This window comes from Salmo salar, chromosome ssa17 (assembly GCF_905237065.1).
Source record: "Salmo salar chromosome ssa17, Ssal_v3.1, whole genome shotgun sequence".
NCBI lineage: Eukaryota > Metazoa > Chordata > Actinopteri > Salmoniformes > Salmonidae > Salmo > Salmo salar.
In genome coordinates this window covers 35,493,708-35,521,219 of record NC_059458.1, presented here as the reverse complement: position 1 = coordinate 35,521,219, position 27,512 = coordinate 35,493,708, and the positions used below count along the sequence as shown (strand labels likewise).

Genomic DNA, 27,512 nt, shown 5'->3' with positions numbered 1-27,512 from the left:
GTGGTAGTGGGGGGGAACAGGAACTTCCGGTAGGCGCACACCACTCTTCAGAATAAAGAAAACGTAAGAACTGTGCTGTCCTTTTCTCTTTATTACTACAGGTATGTAATAGCACTTCTAAACTGTCTAATATCGAAATAACGTAATGACATGTTAGATAACAAACCAGTCAAGGTATTATTAAGTTTGGGAAAGGTGTTGTGTCAAACCGAGTGAGTGAAGAACGTGGTTTTTAAAAAAGCACACGGCGCGGGGTCCACAACACGTTCATTTGTTAGGCTTTGCTGGTTCGTATATAACTCAGTGAGTTACGCCTGGGGATGTTCAATACAAAAACGTTTTGGAAAGTTGCAGATAGAAATCCTCTGAATAGAACTGACATGATTCCTTAGGCATGTTTGTTCTACATAATACATTTATATCTGAATGTGGCCAACATCTCCGTCCTCCAGCTGGACATAGGTAGGGACAAGCGGGTACCAGGCCTATGTGAAGCTAGCCACAATAGTGGATTTTGTGGTTCGCACTCAAAATAAAAGTCCCTCTTTGAAAGTGATAAACTGATACAAAATAGTGTAATCATGTCATATTTGGACAAAATAACACAAAACATGGTTGTATTGTTACTTAATTTACAATGAATTACAATAACGAATTATTTTGAAAATTAACAGAAAAAAACTGAAATCCCACTGTGGAAGTATTAGACCACATCATTAGATTGGGGGCATTCTTATATGAATTTATGAAACGAGTTAGATTGTGCTCCCACGAAACGGGTGACGCCAACCGAAAACTAATTTCAAGAATGAACACATATTAGCTTCTTAGCTCTTATTGCAGGACTGACTGTGAAACATCACCTTCCCAGTCAGTCTATTGCAGGGTTACTCCTGATAAAGTTGGGTAGCTGATGGGCCTTTTCAGCGCTTAAATAGACAAAATGATTAGTCACAGGAACCAGGACTAATAAAGCCAATGCAACTGGCTGCTTTACAAACGCTAGTCCTACCACATGGATGGACATTCATAAAATAAAGTTATAGGCCGACACTGTAGGATACCACACCTCAGTAAGCACAGACCGACATCGATGTCTTTTTAATGCCTTTTTTTGACTTGGCCCAAACATTAGACTGGACCAAATCTGAACCAATCACTCAGACCTCATTAGGCAGGTTTCCACTGACCCAGGTGCATTCGACCAAAGTTCGAAGGGCGGATTTTTTTGTCAAAGTTAATTTATTCCGACAAGTGAGGATAGAAACAGTGTGTTTTGAATGAATTATTACTGCTGAATCATAATGACGGTACGGGGTGTGTCATTACGCCCAGTAGTTTTTATCCACACAAGATGGTTAAATGGAAATACACCCGAGCAGGAAATTGTTGGATCTATTTTCTATTTCAACTTTTTCAAAATGGCGACGAAAAAACCCATCTCTGGACAAGTTATTGGAAACATAGCTAATTTCACAAGATTGGAAAGCACTACAGCAGAGTACAGGAAAGAAAAGTAAAGTTTAATTCAGTACAGTAGAGTACAACAGTACAGAGTATGGTACAGTATAAAGTACTGTATTGTACTTTGGAGTAAAGTACTCTGTTAGAGCTGGGCGATATGGACAAAAAATCATACAGCTTTATCTTGAGTTTTCAAACTTCTAGGCGATTCACGATATATATCTTAATTAAATTTTTCTCTAAATAAGCGATGTACAATTAAAGGTTGAATACACTGAATTTCAAACAGTCAGCAATAATCTAATGAATTCAGGGCTTGTGAAGTTATACCGAGGCTAAATATAAGTCTTCCACAACCATAACACCCGCTAATAATTTATTATTTGATAAAAATAGTTTAACCTGATTTTTTTGCTGTTGCAATAATCACTGATCTGGCTTTCAATTCTGTCAATGAAAATGACCCTTTGTTAAAAATGTACTAACTTATTGTAGCAGGCATTATTAGCCTATAGAAAATGAACACAGGTCTCTCATCAACAATCTCTCAAGCCCACGTGCTAGTGATTAACCAGCTAATCTTTATATTTCAAGTTTAGTCAACTTGGATCTATTTGCTAACAAGGTTGAACAGTTGAATTGTTATGAACACACCATTCTGTCTACAGTCTCCAACTGTTTGAAAAGCATATTAGCCTGTCCACTTTGTTCAGATGTCAAAGTCAAGTGGCCAACCTTATCTCCGAATGAGAACGAGTTGCCAATTCCTTATATAATTGTTTTATGCTTATTGCACATGTATAAAACAGACTAGAGAGCTGTTATAATAGAATTTGGCTAAAATACTGCTAGCAGTACTAATGCTAGCATTCATTTTCCAGAATTAATGTTCATTGATACTCTGGTTTTAGTAGTGTAGCTCTGCTCTCAATCTGAGTAGTTGAGACATACATTTACATTACATTTTAGTCATTTAGCAGACGCTCTTATCCAGAGCACTTACAGTAGTGAATGCATACATTTCATACCATTTCATGCATTTCTTAAAAAAACATTTTTTTGTACTGGCCCCCCCGTGGGAATCGAAACCACAACCCTGGCATTGCACACACCATGCTCTACCAACAGAGCCACAGGGAAGACCCATATAAAAAGGGTATTGATAGAAAATGTAACTTCTCCTCTATTACAGTAAAATAATGTCTCAATGTGTTTTGGTGTCCATATGGACCATTCTTTTGGACCAAACCACAAATGTAAATAGCTAGTTGAAACCGCATGCCAGAGAGGAAGATGTGATCTCGCAACTTTGCTGGTGTGAGAGGCAGGGGGAGGGGCTTGGTGTGTGTAAATCCTAGAGAAAAAGGCCAATGCTTTTCTATGAGCTTGTTTTGGACCTAAGCTTGTCCTTCCCACCTTTGGGATAACGATTTCCCGTTTTAGGATGGGCATTGCCACTGAGGGCTTCTACCATTTTAAAGTAGTCAACTGTGTGGGGATTCCTATGGGTTAGGAGCAATCAGCCAATTATCAGAGCATTGCCTTCTTCAAATTGGGTGCTATGGTTTGTAAATGTCTTTAACCCCGGCATCTAGATTATTCAGGTGAATAGTGCTGCCTAAAACAACTGCAACCTTGTACTAAATGGTTTTTCAGTCATTTATGTGAATTCGGGAAATCTACTGTAGGTTATGTACACTAATGTTGTGTAATTTAAGGTGTGCACTTTGTCTAATGGGAAATTAATAAATGGTTGGTTGTCAATGTTTAGCGACCTGATCTAATATATTTTTAGAGAATAAAGTGCCATAACTGTTAAGACTAACTTTTGTGTTCGTTTCTCTTTATTACTACTGGCCGACTCAGATTAAGTCTGAGGCCGGTAACATCAACAGTGAGGACAAACCCAGCCTGCCTCTCTCCTTCCACACTGAGTCCAAACCTACAGTCACTGGGTCCTGATTGTGACAGTGGAACCCAGTTTGCACTGCAGGATCCAGAGATGGCATCAGTGAAGCTGGAAGACTGCAGTCAAACACTGGAGCTGAATGTCATCATTAAAGATGAAGAAGAGGAGGAGGAGATTGGTAAGAGCAGGTTCTATCTATAAATTAGACCTCCTTAAGTTATGACCCAGTCTATTGATAGGTTGACTTCTGTAATTCTGACGTCACACATCCCTGAACAACTGGGTTATCTGGAGTGTTCAGAGAGTAGACTAAAGAAGTGGAGTAGACAAACTATCAGTGTTTTGAAGTTCTATGAAGTGAGTCTGTGTAGTTACTAACCCTTGTGATGTTGAGTGGAGGATGATATGAAATGAGTCTGTGTAGTTACTAACCCTTGTGATAGTGAGAGGAGGATGATATGAAATGAGCCTGTGTAGTTACTAACCCTTGTGATGTTGAGTGGAGGATGATATGAAATGAGTCTATGTAGTTACTAACCCTTGTGATGTTGAGTGGAGGATGATATGAAATGAGTCTGTGTAGTTACTAACCCTTGTGATAGTGAGAGGAGGATGATATGAAATGAGTCTGAGTGGACTAGTCCGTTGCCTGCCCGGGCGGACTAGTCCGTTGCCTGCCCGGGCGGACTAGTCCGTTGCCTGCCCGGGCGGACTAGTCCGTTGCCTGGCCGGGCGGACTAGTCCGTTGCCTGGCCGGGCGGACTAGTCCGTTGTGGAGGAAATGGCACACCACTATCACCAGTAGTACATTTAGCCTACCGTTAATTCCCATCATTTCTAATCTACAATGTTTGTTTGGTTACGGTAATGCATTCAATATGTTATTATTATTATTACACTCTTACCATTGTCATTGTAGGAGTGGACACATTGTTTGCAGAGCTTACAACCTAGGCTACACTTGTGAGAAACATTTTGGTTTATTTCATTCCATTTACGAGTTGTCAATTTATTCATTGTCTTTTGGTTAGAGTGCTCCTGTCAATGTTGAGTAAAGACACACACCTGATTACACATTGAAGTAGGCCTATAGGCTAGCTGGCCTCTGTGCAAATGTAGGCCTATAAATGTGCCCATTTGGGGATCAAACTATTTCTGATTGTCTTAACTCACCGTCACTGTGGAGTTTCTGAAATAAAAAAATGTTCAGCTCAAACAGCAAGTAAACAAAGTCTGTTTCTACATCCATTAAGAATGAGAATAGTTCCTCAACGTAGCCTATTTGAAAACTCTTTCCATCTCTCTCCCTTTTGATAACCACCAAAACTGTCATGCTCTGATCTGGTGGAAACATCAGAAAACAGGCCTACCTGATTACTTCTTATCCCTTGTGCAAAATAGCCTATAGCTGTGTCTGTCTGTCTGGAGCTCGCTGGCACGAGAAACTCTGAGGGCCCTAAATATTTTATACATTGTTGCAAGTTTGCTAGCACAGGCCAGACCAAATGAATAGTTGATAGAATGTTTCAAGTTTCTTGCAGACAGGCCATGTGTAGCCAATTTGATTAATAGGATATCTATTTTCATCAGGATATTTTCTACCTGCAGACTGCAATGTTTTTATTTGTTGGCTTTATGTAAGCTAGTTTTGACAATGGCAATGGAAGTTACTTTTAGATTTATATCATTTTAATTGAGATATAATTTAGATTAACCACATGACATTGATTTGAGATATGAAGACTTTATTATAAATGAAATGAAACTGTTCCACGAAAATCATAACGCAGCAGTGGGAGGAGGAGAGTCGGGAACAGATTTATTGTCTTCTGGTTACGCTATATTGATCTCTGGCTTCCTCGTGAGTATTTTGTGTCTTCATTTTAAGTCGCAGTGCTTAAAGCATCAGACAAGCTCAGTAACCTTCATATAGTTGATTTTATTCAAACACATATACATGGAAAAATACATGTTTTAAAATGTAAAAATTCGATTGGTCGAAAGAAAAGACTCGGTTGACCAGGATCATTTTTTTTTGTCGGGACAGCCCTAAAAGCTTTATTCCCTGTATTGAACAGCCTACTGTTATGAAGTCATATGTATATCTCACCAACTGACTGGTTCTTCTGATGTTGTTCACACAGGAGACCATGTTGAGACATTCTCTACATCCAGAGATCAACAGCAGGAAGGTCACAGAGCTAAGAGGTCTCACCCCTGCTCACATTGTGAGGAGATTTTCCCAATTCTATCAAAGCTAAAAAAACACCTTAAAATACACACAGGACAGAATCTGTATCCCTGTAATGACTGTGGGAAGAGATTCACGACATCAAGGTCTCTGACAGTTCATCAGAGAATGCACACAGGAGAGAAGCCTTACTCCTGCTGTGACTGTGGAAAGAGTTTCTCTCGACTGGGCAACTTAAAAACACATGAACGTATACATACAGGAGTGAAACCTTACTGCTGCTCTGTCTGTGGAATGAGTTTCTCTCGACTAGGCGACTTAAAAACACATGAACGTATACATACTGGAGTGAAGCCTTACTCCTGCTCTGACTGTGGAAAGAGTTTCTCTCGACTGTGTCACTTAAAAACACATGCACGTATACATACAGGAGTGAAACCTTACTTCTGCTCTGACTGTGGAAATCATTTCTCTCGACTGGGCAACTTAAAAACACATGAACGCATACATACAGGAGTGAAGCCTTACTCCTGCTCAGACTGTGGAAAGAGTTTCTCTCGACTGGGTGACTTAAAAACACATGAACGTATACATACAGGAGTGAATTCTTACTCCTGCTCTGAATGTAGAAAGAGTTTCACTCGACTGGGCCATTTAAAAACACATGAACGTATACATACAGGAGTGAAGCCTTACTCCTGCTTTGACTGTGGAAAGAGTTTCTCTCGACTGGAAAACTTAAGAAGACATGAACGTATACATACAGGAGTGAAGCCTTACTCCTGCTCTGACTGTGTAAAATGCTTCACAACATCAACTGACCTAAAAGTTCATCAGAGAACACACACAGGAGAGAAGCCTTACTCCTGCTCTGACTGTGGAAAGAGTTTCTCTCGAATGGCCCAGTTAAAAAGACACCAAGGTAAACATGAAGGAGAGAAGCCTTACCACTGATCTGACTAGATTTTTTTAATAACAGCTGAGCTAAAAGGGTCATCAGAGAACACACACAGGAGAGAGGCCTTACTTCTGCTCTTAATGTGGCAAGAGTTTCTCCAGATTGGGCAATGAAAAGACACAAAAACTGATACACACTTGAGAGAAGCCTTATCACTGCACTGACAGTGAGAAGAGATTCTACAATTTGCGCCATTTAAAAGACACCATTGTGTACATAAAGGAGAGAAGCCTTGTCAGTTCTCTCAGACCAGCTATGATTAGTCACTCAATCACTTAATTTTCATCTCATAAAATAATTGTTAACTTTGAATTAGATCAAATGAAGAAAGCGTAGAACACTCTTGTAATCCAATTTTTTCTCACTGTGAGAACTGTGCAGAGGAAAGGAAGCGTTCTAGAATGTTAGCCTCTCTTTACTTTACTGATCAGTGTGCACCATGTCAGGTTGTGTGTTTTGTTAGCTTCTACTGTAGATACTGAGATCTTGGATTTGCCCTTAGGGTTGAATATCCTCTGTGAGGCGTCTCACTATGAAGTCTGATGGTTGACTGGGTGGTACTGCTTCCCTCTGCAGTTTTCTGTGGGAATGAGCTGGTAGACACAACATACACTGAGTGTACAAAACATTAAGGACACCTGCTCTTTCCATGACATAGACTGACCACCTGAACCCAGGTGGGCAATGGAATGAAAACACCCGACATTGGAAAATTGGAAAACTATTGCCTGGTCTGATGAATCCCGGTTCCTTCACGCTGATGGGAGGACTAGGGTATGGAGGAAACCACGAGCACATGCATGGAAAAAATACCTAACTGTCATACTTGAGTGAAAGTAATGATACCTTAATAGAAAATGACTCACGTAAAAGTGAGTCACCCAGTAGAATACTACTTGAGTAAAAGTCTAAAAGTTTTTGGTTGTAAATATACTTAAGTATCAAAATTAAATGTAATTGCTAAAATATACTTCATCAAAAGTAAAACAATGAATCATTTCAAATTCCTTAAATTTATAAATCTTCTTCGCGATCGGTGTCCCTTCCACGGGACAGTTGAGCTAAAGTAGGCTAATGCGATTAGCATGAGGTTGTAAGTGACAAGAAAATTTCCCAGGACATAGACATATCTGATATTGTCAGAAAGCTTAAATTATTGTTAATCTAACTGTACTGTCCAATTTACAGTAGGTATTACAGTGAAAGTATACCATGCTATTGTTTGAGGAGAGTGCACAATTTTGAACATGAAAAGTTATGAATGAACAAATTAAGCAGATTTGGGCAGTCTTGACACAACATTTTGAACAGAAATGCAATGGTTCATTGGATCAGTCTAAAACATTGCACATACACTGATGTCATCTAGAGGCCAGCATCTAAATTGCGCCTGGGCTGGAATAATACATTATGGCCTTTCTCTTATATTAAAAAAATATATACAAACGAGCGGTTGTTTTTTCTATGTATTATCTTTTACCAGATCTATTGTGTTATGTTCTACTACTTTTGTTTCACATTTCCATAAACATCAGCCTTTCAAATGGTACTAAGAATATGCATATCCTTGCTTCAGGGCCTGAGCTACAAGCAGTTAGATTTGGGTATGTCATTTTAGGCGAAAATTGGAAAAAAAGGGGCTAATCTGCAAACCAGATGACACAATTGTCTTGTTTTTTAAATATTACAGATGGCCAGGGGCACACTCCAACACTCAGACATAATTTACAAATGAAGCATTTTTGTTTAGTGAGTCTGCCAGATCAGAGATCAGGGATGTTATCTTGATAAGTGTGTGAATTGGATCATTTTCTGTCCTGCTAATCATAAAAAATGTAACGAGTACTTTTGGGTGTCAGGGAAAATGTATGGAGTAAAAAGTACATTATTTTCTTTAAGAATGTAGTGAAATAAAAGTTGTCAAAAATATAAATAGTCAAGTACAGATACGACTAAAGTAGTTATTTAAATGATTTTTACTTAAGTACTTTACACCACTGCATACATCCATGCCGTGTGTCAGCAATGCAGGCTGGTGGTGTGATGGCGTAGGGTGTGTTTTCAGGGCACACATTGGGCCCCATGACAAAAGTTTAGCAATGTTTGAATGCTACAGGATATCTAAAGAATCCTTGCCAATCAGTGTATCCTTCTGCAAATATATATTTTTCAGCAGGATTATGCCCCATGCCACAATGCTTGTCCAGGAATGGTTCCAAGAACATGACAGTAAATTCAGCTTACTGCAGTGGCCTGCCGAGTCACCAGATCTCAATCCAATTGTTCATCTGTGGGAGGAGATGGAACAAGCTATTCGGAGTAGAGATCCACTCCCAGGCAACTTGACACAATTGTGGGAAGCATTGGAATCAACATGGACCAGCATCCCTGTGGAATGCTCTCAACGCCTTGGACAGTCCATGCCCCAACGAATTGAGGCTGTTCTGAGGACAAAGGGGGGTGCAACTCAATATTAGGAAGGTGTTCCTAATGTTTGTGCACTCCGTGTATATCAGAAAGGATGGTGGGATGATCAGTTTTTAGCGTTGGTTTGGGTGGATTATTTTATATTACTAAACAACTTTTGTTTAATGATAAACAGGCTATGAATCATCTAATTGTATTTTAATACTAGATTCATTATTGTAGTCATTGATGATGAATGTATTTGAATAACTGTATTGAAGGTAATTGATCTGGCGGCAGGTAGCCTAGCGGTTAAGAGTGTTGGGCCAGTAACTGAAAGGTTGCTGGTTTGAATCCCGAGCCGACTAGGTGAAAAATCTGTCATTGTGCCCTTGAGCAAGGCAATTAACCCATATTTGTCCTGTAAGCCGCTCTGGATAAAAACATCTGCTAAATGACAAGAATGTAATGAAAAATAATGTTTGTACATGAATTCGTGCTGGGAAACCACTTTTTTTCTCATGTGTATAATTAAATTAAATGTTTTTTGTGAAATACAACATTACTGCTTTGTTTCCCCTGGCCAGAGGGACAGGACCATAGTAGGCTAGAGCAGCTAAGTTAGTGTTAATGTTAGCTAGCATGCAAGTATCCAGGCAGAGTTGCTTATGTTAGCATAGAGAAAATAATAGTTTGTGACATTAACAGAAACTAATAATTAATATAACAACCTTATCAAATTACAAACGTTTTCAAAAATGTTGTTGCTTACAATTATCCGCGTGTCGTTGTTACCGTCTTGAGGAACAAATGTCGGGTGAATGACTTGCTCTTTCTGCTTCTCCCAGATTTGAGACATGACGGTTATACATTGTAATAAATTCCGTTGTGATATTGTAAACTAATTATTTGAAATTACAGGTAATTTTCAGTCATTCTGTCTATATCAGAAAATCTAACATTTTTTATTTTAAATCAATATATTTGATTATATTGTGTATATAATTTCGGAGCAGGGCACCGATTAAAGGTGTTATATCTGGAGTTTGGTTGGATATTGAGGTTCATCGTCTTAAGCGGAAGATTCCTGGAGGGGTTGGAGCACTAAACCGTGTAGTAGATGGAAATAAGGAAGAAAGTCAATCAGTTTTACTGTTGTTTGAAGAATAGTATCTGTCTACTAACGAGGTAAAGTTGGTTTTATATTCACACATTCTGACATTCAACAGACATTCGCCAAAAGCCATTTGAAATTGTAAAAATCAATAACTAATGAATTGATTGTCACAGAAATATAAAAATATTTATGGTTTATTCTATAAATGTCGAGCATACTTTTACAACCTTTGTTTTGAATAAAACATCCAGTTTTGATTTGATGGAAATATATAAAATCTTAAATTCAATCTAAAGCTGTATAAATCAATAACTAATTCACCAGTTGTCACAGAATCATCAAACTAGATATGATTTATTCTACGATTTATATTGCCTGTATACTCAACGATGATTAGCACCTCAGTTATGTGTGCTTCTGTCAGGGTTGTGGTCAAATGCATGTAATTTAAAGTCAATTTAGCAATTGAACAAAAATCCAATTCAATTTGAAAATGTTCCTAATTGCAAAAGCATGTAACAGAATTTGTGTATTCCAGAACTGTTATTTCCATGTAAATAAACATAACCCCGTTTTATGTCTTTAATACTGCAGATAGAATGCTCTGTGTGCCAGAGATGGTTCCATTTAGCTTGTCTGGGGATGACAAAGAAGGACCTCAACAAAGCCAAAATAGAAAATTATTGGAAGGGCCCTCTTTGCTGTTAAAGTAGAGACCCATATATAAATGACTGTTGTGCCTTGTAACTACTTTAAAATGTGGAACTGTTGTACTAAAAATGCAAACATTGATTTGGTATACAATTTAAGATTGTAAACATTGTACAACTTTATGTAAACATTGATTTGACATACAATTTAAGATTGTAAATATTGATTTGACATACAATTTAAGATTGTAAACATTGTACAACTTTATGTAAACATTGTCTAACTACATATAGAACAAATTGCACTTGAAATTAACATTTATTTTAAGTTATTTTAAATAAATGCATATTCTCACTTTTTCTGAGACAATCACTGAATGAGTTATTGATTTCTTCATCTTTAAATGCAATATTTGAGATTTTATGTATTTCTATCAAAACTGGAATTTCTACTCAAAGAAAAGGTTGTAAAAATATACTAGACATTTATAGAATAAATCATACATAGTTTGATGTTTCTGTGACAAACGGTGAATTAGTTTAAAAAAAATGTTTTAATCTTTATTTTAACAGGGAAAACAGACTGAGACCTGGATCTCTTTTACGGCTGTGCCCTGTGTAAACATGTTGACATGTACAGTTTTAGGCATACAGACAATAACATTTCAAACATACAAAACAAAGACACAATTCAACAGAAACAATCACAGACAACATCATATTGATCCTCCATAACATTTTTGAAATGGGCAAGGGACACCAGAGTGTCTAACTTAAGTTGGATCTGCAGTTTGTTCCATAAATAAGGTGCAAAGGAACTAAAGGCAGTCCTACCCAACTCTGTGGAGACCGCAGGAGTCTCTAATGTAATCCACATCTGTGATCTGGTTTTAAAATTAGTATATCTAGTGGAAATTAATGATGATATATATGGAGGTAGTTTTAAAAGAAGTGCTTTATAAATAAACAAGAGAGCATGTTGCTCTCGCCTCACAGATAGAGAGGCCCAACCCACATGTTGGTATAGGATACAGTGATGAGTTTTGTAACTATCACCCGTGATAAACCTGAGTGCACAATGGTAAATAGCATCCAGTGGTTTTAATGTGTTTGCCGATGCATGCATATAGATAATATCACCATAATCTAAAACGGACATAAAAGTAGCCTGCACAATTTGTTTTCTATTTACGGAGGACAGACAAGCCCTGTTTCTGTAAAGGAACCCTATCTTGAATTTGAGCTTTTTTCCCAATTCAGTAACATGTTTTTTAAAAGAAAGCCTATCATCTAACCATACCCCTAAGTATTTATATGCAGAGACCTGTTTGATTTGAGTACCATCCAAGCTAGTGATTACAAAAGTGTTTGTAACTGAGAGTTTAGACCTAGAAAAAAAACATTACATTTGTTTTATTAGCGTTTAAAACAAGTTTAAGCTGTAAAAGAGTTGTTGATTTATACAGTTTTAAATTACATTTGATAGATTTTATGCTAGACTTTTATAGAATAAACCATATCTATTTTTGTTTGTGTGACAATCAATGAATTAGTTATTGATTTTTGCAATTTAAATGGCTTTTGGCGAAAGAATGTCTGAATATAAAACCAACTTTACCTCGGTCTGCCTACTCATGTGATTTTTTTAACTAGGCAAGTCAGCTGAGAACAAACTCTTATTTACAATGACGGCCTACCAAGGAACTGCCTTGTTCAGGGGCAGAACGACAGATTTTTACCTTGTCAGATCGGGTTTTCGAGCCAGCAACCTTTCGGCTACTGGCCCAATGCTCTAACCACTAGGCTAACTGTGATGCTAGGATATATGATACGCAGTGAGACCTATTGTGAATAAGCCACTGCAGTTATGAAATTGATAAAAGAATGGCCATGTTTCAAGTGCGTTCCGACGGAATAGTTTTGGTGTTTATTAGGATCCCATTAGCCGCTGCAAAAGTATCAGAATTGTTCACTTCTCTCATTGACTTCTCAAATCACGGCTTGGTCTGTTTCACAGGCGTTCTCTGAAGTCTCGCGTTGTTACGTCTCTGGTTTTAGAAACTGGTAGTGAGGAAACAGGAAGTTCTGCTCAGGCGCGCATCATTCTTCAGAATAAAGGATATGTCAGAATTGTGCAGTCGAGACGACAACTTCTGTGTCCGTTTCAAATGTATTACTACTGGTATGTAATAGCACGTTCTAATATCGAAAGAACATGTCATAACATGCTAGGTAACAAATACGTCAAGTTATTATCACGTTTGATAAAGGTTTTATGTGCTATTTTTGTGTCAAACCGCGTGAGTTAACGTGGTCACTTTTTTACAAGTCACATAGTTATAGACTTTGGCTTAGTCTGAGTAGATGTACATCATTTCGTCAAGGTAATTTAATTAAGGATCAATTTATTTGAGATTTCTGGGTTCGTTTTACATGTCGTTTTTGGTTTTGAGTGAAATTCACGTGCTGGTTAAATGGCGGTTCCCCCTCGGTCTGCATCAACGTACTTCAGTGCAGGCAGTGAGGGTGCAGCAGAGAGACAATTTTACGGTTGCACTACTGTTTTGGAGCTAAATGTAATGATTATCAGTTTTCTACATGTGTACTAATATTCAGACACATTGTTGTTTCTGTCTATCTGTACATGTTACTATGGTGTGAACGGAAATACTATTGGTTCTTGATTGGAATAATACAGTGAAGACGAGGTTATTCAGGAAAATAGTACATAGTGCTGCCTAAAACATACTGCAACCTTGTACTACATGGTTTTTGAGTCATTTATGCATTCATGTAAATTCAGGAAATCTACTATAGATTAAGTGCATTTAAGTTGTGTAGCCTAATTTAAAGTGTATACTTTGTCTAATGTGAATTAATGTTTTGTCAATGCTTAGTTACCAGATCTATTGAAATGAGATCAGTGCTTGACTTGGACAGGAGCTCACCGGAGCTGAGTACCTGCACCTCAAATGTCTACTGTTTGAGCTCATGTTCCTCTTATAGAATATTACCTCAACAGTATTGTGGAGCTCCTGCACCTAAATATAAACCATATTTTTAGAGAATTAAGAAAGTGGCAGAACTGTCAATACTAACTTTTGTGTCCGTTTCGCTTTATTACTACTTGCCGACTCAGGTACGAGGCCGGTGACATCAACAGTGAGGATAAACCCAGCCTCCCTCTCTCCTTCCACACTGAGTAGAAACCTACAGTCACTGGGTCCTGATTGTGACAGTGGAGCCCAGTTTGCACTGCAGGATCCAGAGATGGCATCAGTGAAGCTGGAAGACTGCAGTCAAACACTGGAGCTGAATGTCAACATTAAAGATGAAGAAGAGGAGGAGAAGATTGGGACATCTGTTTCTCATGGTAAGAGCTGGTTCTATCTAACTAAATTATTCATTCCAACTTCCCACTGTGTATGAAACGTTGCAGTAGAACTGTTTCATGATGAACTGTTACAATGAGAAGCTAGATGTTATTTCATTCTACTGAGACTTGCATGGTTTGACACCAGTATTGTCAGCATCTGTTTTATTCACTGGGTTATCTGGAGTGTTCAGAGAGTAGACTGAAGAAGTGAAGTAGACAAACTGCCAGTGTTATAAAGTTCTATGAAATTAGTCTGTGTAGTTTCTAACCCTTGTGATAGTGAGTGGAGGATGATATGGCTCATCATTTTCATTCCTTATGAGATACTTTTAGAATAGTTGTATTCCACCTTTGTATTGCACAGCCTACTGATATGAATACGTACAGGTAGCCTAGTGGTTAGAGCGTTGGGCCAGTAACCGAAAGGTTGCTGGATCGAATCCCTGAGCTGACAAGATGGCTCCGACAGAGATGGTTGCCTCGCTTCAGGTCCTTAGGAAACTTTGCAGTAATGAAGAAGATATGGAGGTGGATGCACCACAACCAGTTGCAAATGTCATACGTCAGTCAAGTGGTCTGGATACAAATATTGTGAAGGTTGATATTTTAGTATTTATAGCCACAGTTATGAATTGTACTGCACAAGAAGTCCAAGAAGCTGGACATAATTATATCTGCAGCTGAGAAGTTTTTGGGCCTCCAAGACTACAAGTACTTCTGTCGCCAGATAATGTTCTGCTCTTACAGGATCCTTGTGTAGGAACCTGATTAGAACAGAAAAGCAAGCTGATTTAGTTTAAAAAAATACTGTATACACAGAAATAAAAGATCCCTGAAATGTCCCAGACACAAACTTATTTCCCAATTTTGTGCACAAATTTGTTTATATTCCTATTAGTGAGTATTTCTCCTTTGCCAAGCTAATCCATCTACCTGGCAGGTGTAGCATATCAAGAAGCTGATTAAATATCAGGATCATCATTACACAGGTGCACCTTGTGCCGGGGACAAGTGTAGCTGAGTAGGTGCTTGGCAACAGGTAATGGGGATCCCTAATAAATACAAAAATGCCACTTTAAAATGTACAGTTTTATCACACAACCTAATGCCAAAGATGTCTCAAGTTTTGAGGGAGCATACAATTGGCAAGCTGACTGCAGGAATTTCCACCAGAGCTGTTGCCAGAGAATTTTATGATAATTCCTCTACGTTGTTAGAGAATTTGGCACCACCATGTATGGCATTGTGTGGGCGTGCGGTTTGCTGATGTCAATGTTGTGAACAGAGTGCCCCATGGTGGTATCAGGGTTATGGTATGGGCAGGCATAAGCTACAGACAACCAACACAATTACATTTAACGATGGCAATTTGAATGCACAGAGAAACCATGACAAGATCCTGAGGGCCATTGTCCTGCCATTCATCTGCCACCATCACCTCATGTTTCAGCATGACAACGCACAGCCCCACGTCGCAAGGATCTGTACACAATTGAAAATGCTGAACATGTCCCAATTCTTCCATGGCCTGCATATTCACCAGATATGTCACCCTTTGAGCATGTTAAGGATCGACGTGTACGACAGCTTGTTCCAGTTCCCTCCTATATCCAGGAATTTCACACAGCCTTTGAAGAGTGGGATAACATTCCAGATGCCACAATCAACAGCCTGATGAACTCTATGTAAAGAAGATGTGTCCTGGAGGAGGCAGCAGCAGCTACCCACTTCTCCAGTGCTTACTGTGTACATTGGGAGGTGCTGGAACCAAAAGTGAGCCCAAGAGGGGGGTGACCTGTGGGGTTCTGAGGTACCAGAACACATAAAATAATTGTATGTGTTTCACTTTCCAGTTTCACTGACTCGCCTAATGATGTTCAGCTCACTCACCGGCCAAAAGCTTCTCTCTTGCTTTACTTTGTAAAACAATGCTGTTAGCTCAATAGGTGTATATGGAAGTTGATATCTTGGTAACACACAGACAGATGCTTTACAACCTGTTTTCCAGCTATTTCTATGAAAAATATTGTGAAAGTCCTGTTAGGAGAGATGAGTTGCAGAGAGGGAGAGAGATCATAGAAAGTGAATCTCATTTTAGTTCTGGGAGAGATACAGGCGTGCTTCTCTCTCACCACAGCAATGGCCACGCCTTGGTCTAAATGGGCTACAATGTTGCACAAACCATTAACCTGGGACGGCCCAACATGAATCAATTCACAGAATATCAGGCACGTTTTTTAGGGGGCATGACAATTACAGAGGAATCCAAATATAATTACTCTGATTGCTTTTATGAGGATTTTTGCATTGCAAACAGTGGAAATAATTATTCATGCCACAAGGTAGGCTACCTGATCTTTGCGAATGGGTTCCGGAGCAAAAGACCACAAAACTGAGAGGTGCCGGAGGATCTGGCTCAAATTAAGCACCACCCTTCTCATTTAATGGGGTAGGGCCATCCCAAGGTTCCCTGAATGCATGGACGGTTGCACCAAACCAAGATAGACCACAGCCGGTCGTTTCCAATGGGAACAGATGAGTCATAGTGGGCAGAGCCAAGCACAGTCAGCGAGATCCTATTGGTGCATTCTACAACACATCTGCATATTTCTGTTAGGGAACTCCTCCTCTGTGAAGCGCTTGTGTGCAATTAGTCAATTCGCCTTTGCGTTCCTTCTAAATAACAAAAAAAATTGTTGTTGCAAAGGGTAAAGTCTACAAAACTTAGTCCACCCTGTTCATAACAGATTTTAGTTTTGGGAACAGAAAACTCTAAGATCAGATGTTTCATTGATTAGAACATTTGCAGAATGTCGGCCAAAATCCATCTCGTTCCATCTTCTCCCACTGCCGGCCAGTGGGCTTCCTCTCACTACCATAATCAAATCAAAATTTATTGGTCACATACACATAGTTAGCACATGTTAATGTGAGTGTAGTGAAATGTTTGTGCTTCTAGTTTCAACTATGCAGTAATGTCTAACAAGTCATCTAACAAATTCACAACTACCTTATACACACACATGTAAAGGCATGAATAGAATATGGACATATAAATATATGGATGAGCGATGGCATGTGGCAAGATGCAGTAGATGGTATATAATACAGTATATACATATGAGTAATGTAGGATATATAAACATTATTAAAGTGGTGTTATTTAAAGTGACTAGTGAAACCTTTTAAGTCCACTTATTAAAGTGGCCTGAGATTTGAGTCTGTATGTTGGCAGCAGCCTCTATGTTAGTGATGCTGTTTAACAGTCTGATGGCCTTGAGATAGAAGCTGTTTTTCAGTCTCTCGGTCCCAGCTTTGATGCACCTGTACTGACCTCGCCTTCTGGATGGTAGCGGGGTGAACAGGCAGTGGCTTGGGTGGTTGTTGTCCTTGATGATCTTTTTGGCCTTCCTGTGACATCGGGTGCTGTAGGTGTCCTGGGGGGCAGGTAGTTTTCCCCCGGTGATGCGTTGTGCAGACTGCACTACCCTCTGGAGAGCCTTGCGGTTGAGGGCGGTGCAATTGCTGTACCAGGCGGTGATACAGCCCGACAGGATGTTCTCGATTGTGCATCTGTAAAAGTTTGAGTGTTTTTAGATGACAAGCCACATTTCTTCAGCCTCCTGAGGTTGAAGAGGTGCTGTTGCGCCTTCACCATACTGTCTGTGTGGGTGGACCATTTCAGTTTGTCTGTGATGTCTACGCCGAGGAACTTAACTTTCCACCTTCTCCACTACTGTCCTGTTGATGTGGATGGGGGGGAAGGGTGCTCCCTCTGCTGTTTCCTGTAGTCCACGATCATCTCTTTTGTTTTTTTGACATTGAGTGTGAGGTTGTTTTCCTAACACCACACCCCGAGGGCCCTCACCACCTCCCTGTAGGCCGTCTCGTCTTTGTTGGTAATCAGGCCTACCACTGTAGTGTTGTCTGCAAACTTGATGATTGAGTTGGAAGCGTGCATGGCCACGCAGTCATGGGTGAACAGGGAGTACAGGAGAGGGCTGAGAACGCACCCTTGTGGGGCCCCAGTGTTGAGGATCAGCGGGGTGGAGATGTTGTTTCCTACCTTCACCACCTGGTGGCGGCCCGTCAGAAAGTCCAGGACCCAGTTGCACAGGGCGGGGTTGAGACCCAGGGTCTCGAGCTTAATGACAAGTTTGGAGGGTACTATGGTGTTAAATGCTAAGCTGTAGTCAATGAACAGCATTCTTACATAGGTATTCCTCTTGTCCAGATGGGATAGGGCAGTGTGAAGGCGATTGCATCGTCAGTGGACCTATTGGGGCGGTAAGCAAATTGGAGTGGGTCTAGGGTGTCAGGTAGGGCGGAGGCGATATGATCCTTGACTAGTCTCTCAAAGCACTTCATGATGACAGAAGTGAGTGCAATGGAGCTATAGTCATTTTGTTCAGTTACCTTAGCTTTCTTGGGAACAGGAACAATGGTGGCCATTTTGAAGCATGTGGGGACAACAGACTGGTATAGGGATTGGTTGAATATTTCCGTAAACACACCAGCCAGCTGGTCTGCACATGCTCTGAGGGATGCCGTCTGGGCCGGCATCCCTGCGAGGGTTAACACATTTAAATATTTTACTCACGTTGGCCACGGAGAAGGAGAGCCCACAGGCTTTGGTAGCGGCCCGTGTCAGTGGCGCTGTATTGTCCTCAAAGCGAGCAAAGAAGTTGTTTAATTTGTCTGGGAGCAGCGGGGCTGGTTTTCTTTTTGTAATCCGTGATTGACTGTAGACCCTGCCACATATGTCTCGTGTTTGAATTGTGACTCTACTTTTTCTCTATACTGACGCTTTGCTTGTTTGATTTCCTTGCGGAGGGAATAGCTGCACTGTTTGTATTCGGTCATGTTTCCGGTTGCCTTGCCATGATTAAAAGCGGTTGTTTGCGCTTTCAGTTTTGCGCCAATGCTGCCATTAATCCACGGTTTCTGGTTCGGGAAGGTTTTAATCGTCACAGTGGGTACGACATCTCAGATGCACTTGCTAATAAACTCGCTCACCGAGTCAGCGTATACATCAATGTTGTCTGATGCTATCCAGAACATATCCCAGTCCACGTGATTGAAGCAATCTTGAAGCGTGGAATCCGATTGGTCAGACCAGCGTTGTATTGACCTGAGCACGGACGTTTCCTGTTTTAGTTTCTGTCTATAGGCTGGGAACAACAAAATGGATTCATGGTCAGATTTTCCGAAGACAGGGCGCGGGAGGGCTTTGTATGCATCGCGGAAGTTCGAGTAGCAATGATCCTGAATATTCAGAATAAAGAAAGCGCCAGAACTGTGATGTTAAAAAGATAACCTTTTGTGTCCGTTTTTATTTATTACTACAGGTATGTAATAGTTTAAACGTGCTATCTAATATCAAAGAACATGTCATTCCGTGCTAGGTAACATCCGTTAAAGTCTTTTCACTTTTGGTAAAGGTTTGTTATTTTTTGTGTCAAACCAAGTGAACGTGATAAACTATTTTAAAAGTCACACAACTAGAATCTTTGGGTTTGTCTGAATGGATGTACATAATTTCTTCAAGGTAATTTTTTTATAAAAAATATTTTTATTTGAGATTTATGAGTTTGTTTGGCATGTTATTGATTTTGTTTGAAATTCACGAGCTGGTAACATTGCAGGCCCACTCTGTGCATCAACAGACTTCAGTGCAGGTGCAGAGAGACAATTTCACGGTTGCACTACTGTTTTAAAGCTGAATGTAATGATTATCAGTTTTCTACATGTGTACTAATATTCAGACACATTCAGTTGTTTCTATATTTATCTGTAAATGTTACTATGGTGTGAATGGAAATACTATTGGTTTTTGATGTGAAATACAGCGAAGACAAGGTTATTCAGGAAAATAGTACATAGTGCTGCTTAAAAGAAACTGTTACCTTGTACTAAATGTTTTTGTCATTTATGCATTTGTGAGTTTGGGACATCTACTTTTGATTAAGTTCACTTACGTTGTGTAGCCTAATTTTAAAGCGTGTACTTTGTCTAATTTCAATGAATTAATGTTTTGTTGTCAGTGCTTACCTACCTGATCTATTTAAATGAGATGGACAGGAGCTGATTACTGCCAGCTCAAATATCTACTGCTTGAGCTCATGTTCCTCTTATAGAATATTAGTTCAACAGTATTGTGGAGCTCCTGCACCTAAATATAAACAGTACCGGCACCTATTTCAGTCCAAGTCTAGTACTGAATTAGATCATTGAACAAGAAGAAATAATAATATATATGTTTGTGCCAGAACTGTCAAGATTAACTTTTTTTGTCTGTTTTTCATTGTTACTACAGGACGACTAGAATTAAGTCTGAAGCCGGTAACATCAACAGTGAGGACAAACCCAGCCTGCCTCTCTCCTTCCACACTGAGTCCAAACCTACATTCACTGGGTCCTGATTGTGACAGTGGAGCCCAGTTTGCACTGCAGGATCCAGAGATGGCATCAGTGAAGCTGGAAGACTGCAGTCAAACACTGGAGCTGAATGTCAACATTAAAGTTGAAGAGGAGGAGAAGATTGGGACATCTGTTTCTCATGGTAAGAGCAGGTTCTATCTATCTAAGTTTGTTGTTCGTTCCAACTTTCCACTGTGTATGAAAAGTTGCTGTAAAACTGTTTCATGATGAACTGTTTCAATGAGAAGGTAGATGTTATTTCATGCTACTGAGACTTGCATGGTTTGACACCAGTATTGCCAGCATTTGTTTTATTCACTGGGTTATCTGGAGTGATCAGAGAGTAGACTAAACAAGTGAAGTAGACAAACTGCCAGTGTTTTAAAGTTCTATGAAATGAGTCGGTGTAGTTACTAACCCTTGTGCCTTCCCTGTAGCTCAGTTGGTAGAGCATGGTGTTTGCAACACCAGGGTTGTGGGTTCGATTCCCACGGGGGGGCCAGCACAGAAAAAAAAAAAAAAAAAATGTATGAAATTGTATGAAATGTATGCATTCACTACTGTAAGTCGCTCTGGATAAGAGCGTCTGCTAAATGACTAAAATGTAAATGTAAATGTTGTGATAGTGAGTAGTGGATGACAAGTCCCTTTTTAGCTTTAATCTCTTACCCACTTTTAGACTAGTTTTATTCCCCTGTATTGTACAGCCTACTGATATGAATACATATGTCACCCAGTACAGCCAGAAGAGGACTGGCTACCCCGTTGAGCCTGGTTCCTCTCTACGTTTCTTCCTAGGATCTGGCCTATCTAGTGAGTTTTTCCGAGCCACTGTGCTTCTACATCTGCATTGCTTGCTCTTTGGGGATTTTAGGCTGGTGTTTCTACAAAGCACTTTGATGTAAAAATGGCTTCATAATATACATTTGATTGACATGTATATCACTCCAACTGACTGGTTCTTCTGATGTTGTTCACACAGGAGACCATGTTGAGACATTCTCTACATCCAGAGAGCAACAGCAGGAAGATGACAGCGCTAAGAGGTGTCACCACTGCCCACATTGTGATGAGATTTTCCCAATTCTATCAAAGCTAAAAATACACACAGGAGAGAATCCGTATTTCTGTGCTGACTGTGGGAAGAGATTCACAACATCAGGGATGCCTAGCGGTTAAGAGTGTTGGGCCAGTAACTGAAAGGTCGCTGGTTTGAATCCTGAGCCGACTAGGTGAAAAATCTGTCATTGTTCCCTTGAGCAAGGCAATTAACCCTTATTTGTCCTGTAAGTCGCTCTGTATAAGAGCATCTGCTAAATGACAAGATTGTAAGGAAAAATAATGTTTGTAGACTAATTTATGCTGGGCAACTGCTTTTTTTTCTCTTAACCTCTCTGGGAAATGTGGGACGCTAGCGTCCCACCTGCAGGACACACTATTCAACAGCCAGTGAAATAGCAGGGCGGCAAATTCAAAACAACAAAAATCTCATAATTCAAATTTCTCAAACAAACAACTATTATATCCCATTTTAAAGATACACTTCTCGTTAATCCAACCACATTGTCTGATTTCAAAAAGGCTTTACGGCGAAAGCATAACATTAGATTATGTTAGGACATCGCAAGACAAGAAAAACCACACAGCCATTTTCCAAGCAAGGAGAGGCGTCACCAAAACCAGAAATACAGCTAAAATTAATCACTAACCTTTGATGATCTTCATCAGATGGCACTCCCAGGACTCAATGTTACACAATACATGTATGTTTTGCTCAATAAAGTTCATATTTATATCCAAAAACCCCATTTTACATTGGCGTGTAATGTTCAGAAATGTTTTGCCTCCCAAAACTTCCGGTGAATGAGCACATCAATTTACAGAAATACTCATCATAAACGTTGATAAAATATTAAACTGTTATTCAAAGAATTATAGATACACTTCTCCTTAATGCAACCGCTGTGTCAGATTTCAAAAAAACGTTACAGCGAAAGCACACTGCAATAATCTGAGTACTGCGCTCAGACAACAACAACAAGCAATACAAATACCCGCCATTTTGGAGTCAACTAAAATCAGAAATAGCATTATAAATATTCACTTACCTTTGGTGATCTTCATCAGAATGCACTCCCAGGAATCCCAGGTCCACAATAAATGTTTGTTTTGTTCGATAAAGTCCATCATTTATGTCCAAATACCTCCTTTTTGTTGGCGCGTTTAGTCCACTACTCCAAATGCAGGAAGCGCGTGCGAAATGTCATGACGCAAAGTCAAAAAAAGTTATATTCACGTTCGTAGAAACATGTCAAACGATGTATAGCATCAATCTTTAGGACATTTTTAACATAAATCCTCCATAATATTCCAACCGGATGATTCCTTTGTCTTCAAAAAAGAAAAGGAACACAGCTAACTCTCACGTGAGGGCAAGCCACTGAGCTCATGTCATTCTCTCAGTCATTCTCTCCATATGCTCTTATTCTCTCCCCATTCACACTAGAAGCATGAAACAACATTCTGAAGACTGTTGACATCTAGTGGAAGCCTTAGGAAGTGCAAAATGACCCCACAGACACTGTAGTTTGGATAGGCAATCACTTGAAAAACTAAAAACCACTTGGATTTTTTTCTCAGGTTTTTGCCTGCCATATGAGTTCTGTTATACTCACAGACATCAAAGTGTTTTCTATCCCAATCTACTAATAATATGCATATCCTACCTTCTGGACCCGAGTAGCAGGCAGTTTAATTTGGGCATGTTATTCATCTGAATTTCCTAATACTGCCTCATCACCAAGAAGTTAACATTTTATCTTAATCGAACCCTGAGACACAAAGGCTTGTTGTGAAGAGGGCACAACAAAACCTATTCCCCTTAGGCGACTGAAAAGATTTTGCATGGGTCCTCAGATCCTCAAAAGGTTCTACAGCTGCACCATCGAGAGCATCCTGACTGGTTGCATCACTGCCTGGTATGGCAACTGCTCGGCCTCCGACCGCAAGGCACTACAGAGGGTAGTGCGTACGGCCCAGTACATCACTAGGGCCAAGCTTCCTGCCATCCAGGACCTCTATACCAGGCGGTGTCAGAGGAAGGCCCTAAAAATTGTCAGACTCCAGCCACCCTAGTCATAGACTGTTCGCTCTGCTACCACACGGCAAGTGGTACCGGAGCGCCAAGTCAAGGTCCAAGAGGCTTCTAAACAGCTTCTACCCCCAAGCCATAAGACTCCTGAACAACTAATCAAATGGCTACCGAGACTATTAGCATTGCTGATAAGGGAATTATATGCTTAAAGGTAATGATTAAATAATTCCACCCTGAAACCTATTAGTGATTATTAGTTTATGTGGCATGTATAATGAATGATTAAAGTACTACATGTAAGTCCAATAAGGTTTGGTAGAGATGTGAGGGATAGAAATGTGTGTGTGTGTGTGTGTGTGTCTAAGAAAATACTGAGAACAATTCAGCTGTGTTTGACCCGACCTGGCTAGAACTGAGAAACTTATGATAGGACAGGGAGTCATTTTCAAGGTTCCTCTAATCTCGGGGGAATGGAACTGACAGTGCTGGGTAGTGATAAACAGTGGTGAGAACTCTGGGGAAGGATACAACTCACCTACTGTTCATGTGTTTGTATGTGCGTAAGTAGGGAATTAACTATAAAATGGATGTCTTTGTATTATGGACTTCAGAACGTTCTCTGAATACACTGTACGAACCTTTTGCAGAAGCTGAGACTAATTATTATTAACCCAGTGTCTTACAAACCTTGGGGATTAGTCGAAGCTTATTGATTGTTAGTTATTATCATTGGGATTGAAAATTCTCATGACAATTGCACCCCCCTTTTTATGCTGCTGCTACTCTCTGTTATTATCTATGCATAGTCACTTTAATAACTCCACCTACATGTACATATTACCTCAATTACCTTGACTAACCGGTGCCCACGCACATTGACTCTGTACCCCCTGCATATAGCCTCGCTATTTTTATTTTACTGCTGCTCTTTAATCATTTGTTACTTTTCTTTCTTTTTTTTCTTTCTTAAAACTGCATTGTTGGTTAAGGGCTTGTAAGTAAGCATTTCACTGTAAGGTCTACACCTGTTGTATTCGGGCATGTGACATAAAATTGGATTTGATCACCCATATTCATCGTACTTCTCCAATTTCAAACCAGTATGTCTTGTTTGTAACGAGACTGTCACTGTTTGCAAAAAGTTCAATCTGAGATGTCATTATGAATCTAAGCATGGTACATTCAGAAGTAGATGTTCCACCCCAGAAGTCCGTCACAGAAAGGAAGGCCTAAGGAGTGAACACCCTATGTGCTTTACAGTGGCGATTTTAGCATGTACATATTTTGTTATTTAACCTTGATTTAACTAGGCGGCTCTTATCGACTTACACAAATCCACAAGGAGTCAGTAGAAACCATATTCGTTTAAGCAAGTCAGCCATATCAGTTATGTTTTTTAAAAAGGGAATAAATGAGGCCGAATGAACTGCCAGATGAGGCTCCTGTGGCTGATAGCCAGGTGTAGCGGTGGTAAGGATTCACTCCATGGTGCTGAAAGCAAAGCTCAAGCATTATGTTGGACTAACTAAAATTCAAATGGTTTACTTGAGCTGTTCTTGCCATAATATGGACTTGGTATTTTACCAAATCTTCTGTATACCACCCAGTGGCGTAGCTTCAGCCGATGTGGTTGCACCAGGGCCCGCGGAGTACAGGAGCTCGGTGACGGGCCCGGATCTAAGGATGTATTTTGAATTCCGCCCTATCATGTCCAATTATTAATTGTTGACGTGAGCCCATCACGCCCACGATTTGACGAGAAGATCTTTAATGTCGGCTATATGATAAATGATCCCAATGATGGTTTCACCAACAAAATGTTTTTTTGTCAATACATAAGTCAGCATGATATTTTAGTGTATTGACGACAATAAATCTAATTAATTTGCTAAATAAATCATATTATTCAATAGTTTCAATACCATGTTAAGATAATAAAACGCGTTCTGGGATTCCTTGTGCAAATACTCTCCAAAGCTTTGTTGTTTCTGTCATCGTTTTAAAAGAGGCTAACAACAGTTGAGCTAGCTATCAAGAGACAACTGGCGAAAATAAATAAAGAGAGAAAATCGAGAATAGAAAATTACGGATTTAAAAATCAGCAATGTATCAACACAAAAGTGGAGCACAAAAGAGCAAAGCCAAAAATGAGAAAGCAAAGGAGGTATCAAAATGAGTTAAATTAGATTCCTTTTTCAAATGCAGTTCAAGTGCAGCCATTGCTAGCACAAGCAATGTAGCGGGACCAGAAGAGGATGTAGGTTTATCATCACCAGCAGCAGCTTTTAGCGGGTCAAGTGAGCCAAGGCCAAGCTGTTCCATCGTACCAGAAGAAGCAACTATGACAGAGGAGGATACAGGTTGTCAGGTATGGGCGGATACGACCCTGAGCACAAGCCAGGCCGGACAAGCTTTCCCCGGGCCGGGCGGGGAGGAAGAGGAGCAGGGCGAGGCTAGAATGGTGGCGGGTAAGGAAACAGGTGGAAGTGGGACAGACGGCCTTTTTACTTATCCAACTGACAGGGGACATTATGCAACAAATGTGGATGCAAAAGTTAAACGGCACGTTATTGCATTAGGCAGTAAGTCTACTGGCCCATTCCCAAGAGATGACGAAAAGCGGTGTTTTTCCGAGTCGAATTACACCACTACAACCAAGGCTGGAATCAAATGACCACGTACATGGCTATGTTATTCGGCCAAGCTAGATTGCGCGTATTGTGAGCCTTGCTGGCTGTTCGGAGATTGGAGTGCCCCTTTCTTCTCTGATGCGTGAGTGAATGGTGTGAGAGATTGGCGCCATCTGACACCCAAACGAGCATGTCATGAGACATCCCAGATTCACATGGGTGCCTGTTCGGTATATGAGCAATGGAAGCTCAATGGCACTATTGACGCAGAAATGGAGAGAGGTGTGCGTAACGCAGCAAATTTCTGGCGACAGGTGTTGGAGCGCATAGTTAATGTAACTCTCACACTTGCATCATGTAATTTGGCGTTCAGCTGGGGCAGGCCAACAGTGGGAATTCTCTCAGTATAATTGAACTGCTGTCATTTTACGAGCCAGTTCTGAAATAACTTTTAGAACGCCCCGCAGGATCCGTTAATTATCTCAGTCCTCAAATCCAAAATGAGCTGATTTATATCTTAGCCAAGCGAGTGAAGTGTGACATTCAGGGAGAGATGCAGGAAGCACCATTTTTTTCTATTATTATGGACACCACACCGGATGTATCCAAACTAGACCAGTTAAACCAAGTTTATCGCTATGTGAGAGTGATAAGGGATGCAAATAATGTCGCCACAGATCTGACCATCACAGAGTTGTTTTGGGGATTTCTGGAGACTTGAACATAAAAACCTTCGGCAGCATAGAGGATAAGGGCCTGGATATTTCTAAATGTCGTGGGCAGGGGTATGATGGAGCTCCTAACATGAGTGGGGTGTATTCGGGTGTGCAGGCCAGAATATCCAAAAAGGAGCCGCTTGCTGTTTATGTGCATAGCGCAGCGCATTATGTTAACCTGGCTCTCAACGACTCTATCAAATATGTGCCAGAGATTAAACAGTTTAAACAGTATGATACAGTTGAACTGTTATACACCTTCTTCAGGTATAGCATAAAGAGATGGTCAATGTTGAGTGGTATATTTGATTTTGCATCAAAAAAAGAAAATGGAACTCTAAAAACGACTGGGTCCCACCCGCTGGTCATCTAGATATGAGTCCCTTGACGCCCTGAGACACAGATATGTGGACGTAATGAAGGCCCTCGCCAAAATTGTGCTTTTAAGTGACAAGAAGGACGAGATGGATGATGTAGCAGCACTTACATTTTAGTCGTTCTGCAGACTTAAGGTTTTAGAAAATGTGAGCGTCGTCTCCAAAATGCTACAGGCCACAGACGTAGACCTGCACAGGGCAGTT

General features: G+C 40.1%; 2 protein-coding genes across 5 annotated transcripts in view; both read left to right on the top strand.

Annotated features, from left to right (window-relative positions):
- LOC106592258 (zinc finger protein OZF-like) overlaps positions 1–22,107 on the top strand; it is a 510,174-nt gene extending 488,067 nt beyond the window's left edge. Inside the window, exons 1-5 of one of the 3 annotated variants that reach the window (XM_045698556.1) lie at positions 12,780–12,877; positions 13,835–14,068; positions 20,388–20,633; positions 21,234–21,304; positions 21,474–22,087. In XM_045698556.1, coding sequence (XP_045554512.1) covers positions 12,817–12,877; positions 13,835–14,068; positions 20,388–20,633; positions 21,234–21,289 — 597 coding nt within the window. In that variant the 5' untranslated portion in view covers positions 12,780–12,816 and the 3' untranslated portion in view covers positions 21,290–21,304; positions 21,474–22,087. Of the gene's footprint in view, positions 1–12,779; positions 12,878–13,834; positions 14,069–20,387; positions 20,634–21,233; positions 21,305–21,473 lie in introns of those variants that run through there. The other 2 variants (XR_006759926.1, XM_045698555.1) reach the window with 2 other exon arrangements.
- On the top strand, positions 18–7,471 carry LOC123728049 (gastrula zinc finger protein XlCGF17.1). 2 transcript variants are annotated; one of them, XM_045698579.1, is made up of 3 exons: positions 18–101; positions 3,331–3,551; positions 5,518–7,471. In XM_045698579.1, the coding sequence occupies exons 2-3, from the start codon at positions 3,467–3,469 to the stop codon at positions 6,516–6,518; spliced, it is 1,086 nt and encodes a 361-aa protein (XP_045554535.1). In that variant the 5' UTR covers positions 18–101; positions 3,331–3,466; the 3' UTR covers positions 6,519–7,471. The 2 variants fall into 2 exon arrangements, with proteins under 2 accessions (XP_045554535.1, XP_045554536.1); XM_045698580.1 differs by lacking the exon at positions 18–101 and having other exon boundaries at positions 3,312–3,551.
- Positions 22,108–27,512: the final 5,405 nt, after the last annotated feature.

Excerpts from the sequence above, each read along its gene's own strand:
- LOC123728049 (XM_045698579.1), top strand. The coding sequence starts at position 3,467 with ATGGCATCAGTGAAGCTGGAAGACTGCAGTCAAACACTGGAGCTGAAT. Across the intron at positions 3,552-5,517 it reads AGAAGAGGAGGAGGAGATTG|GAGACCATGTTGAGACATTC; the intron begins GTAAGAGCAGGT and ends TTGTTCACACAG.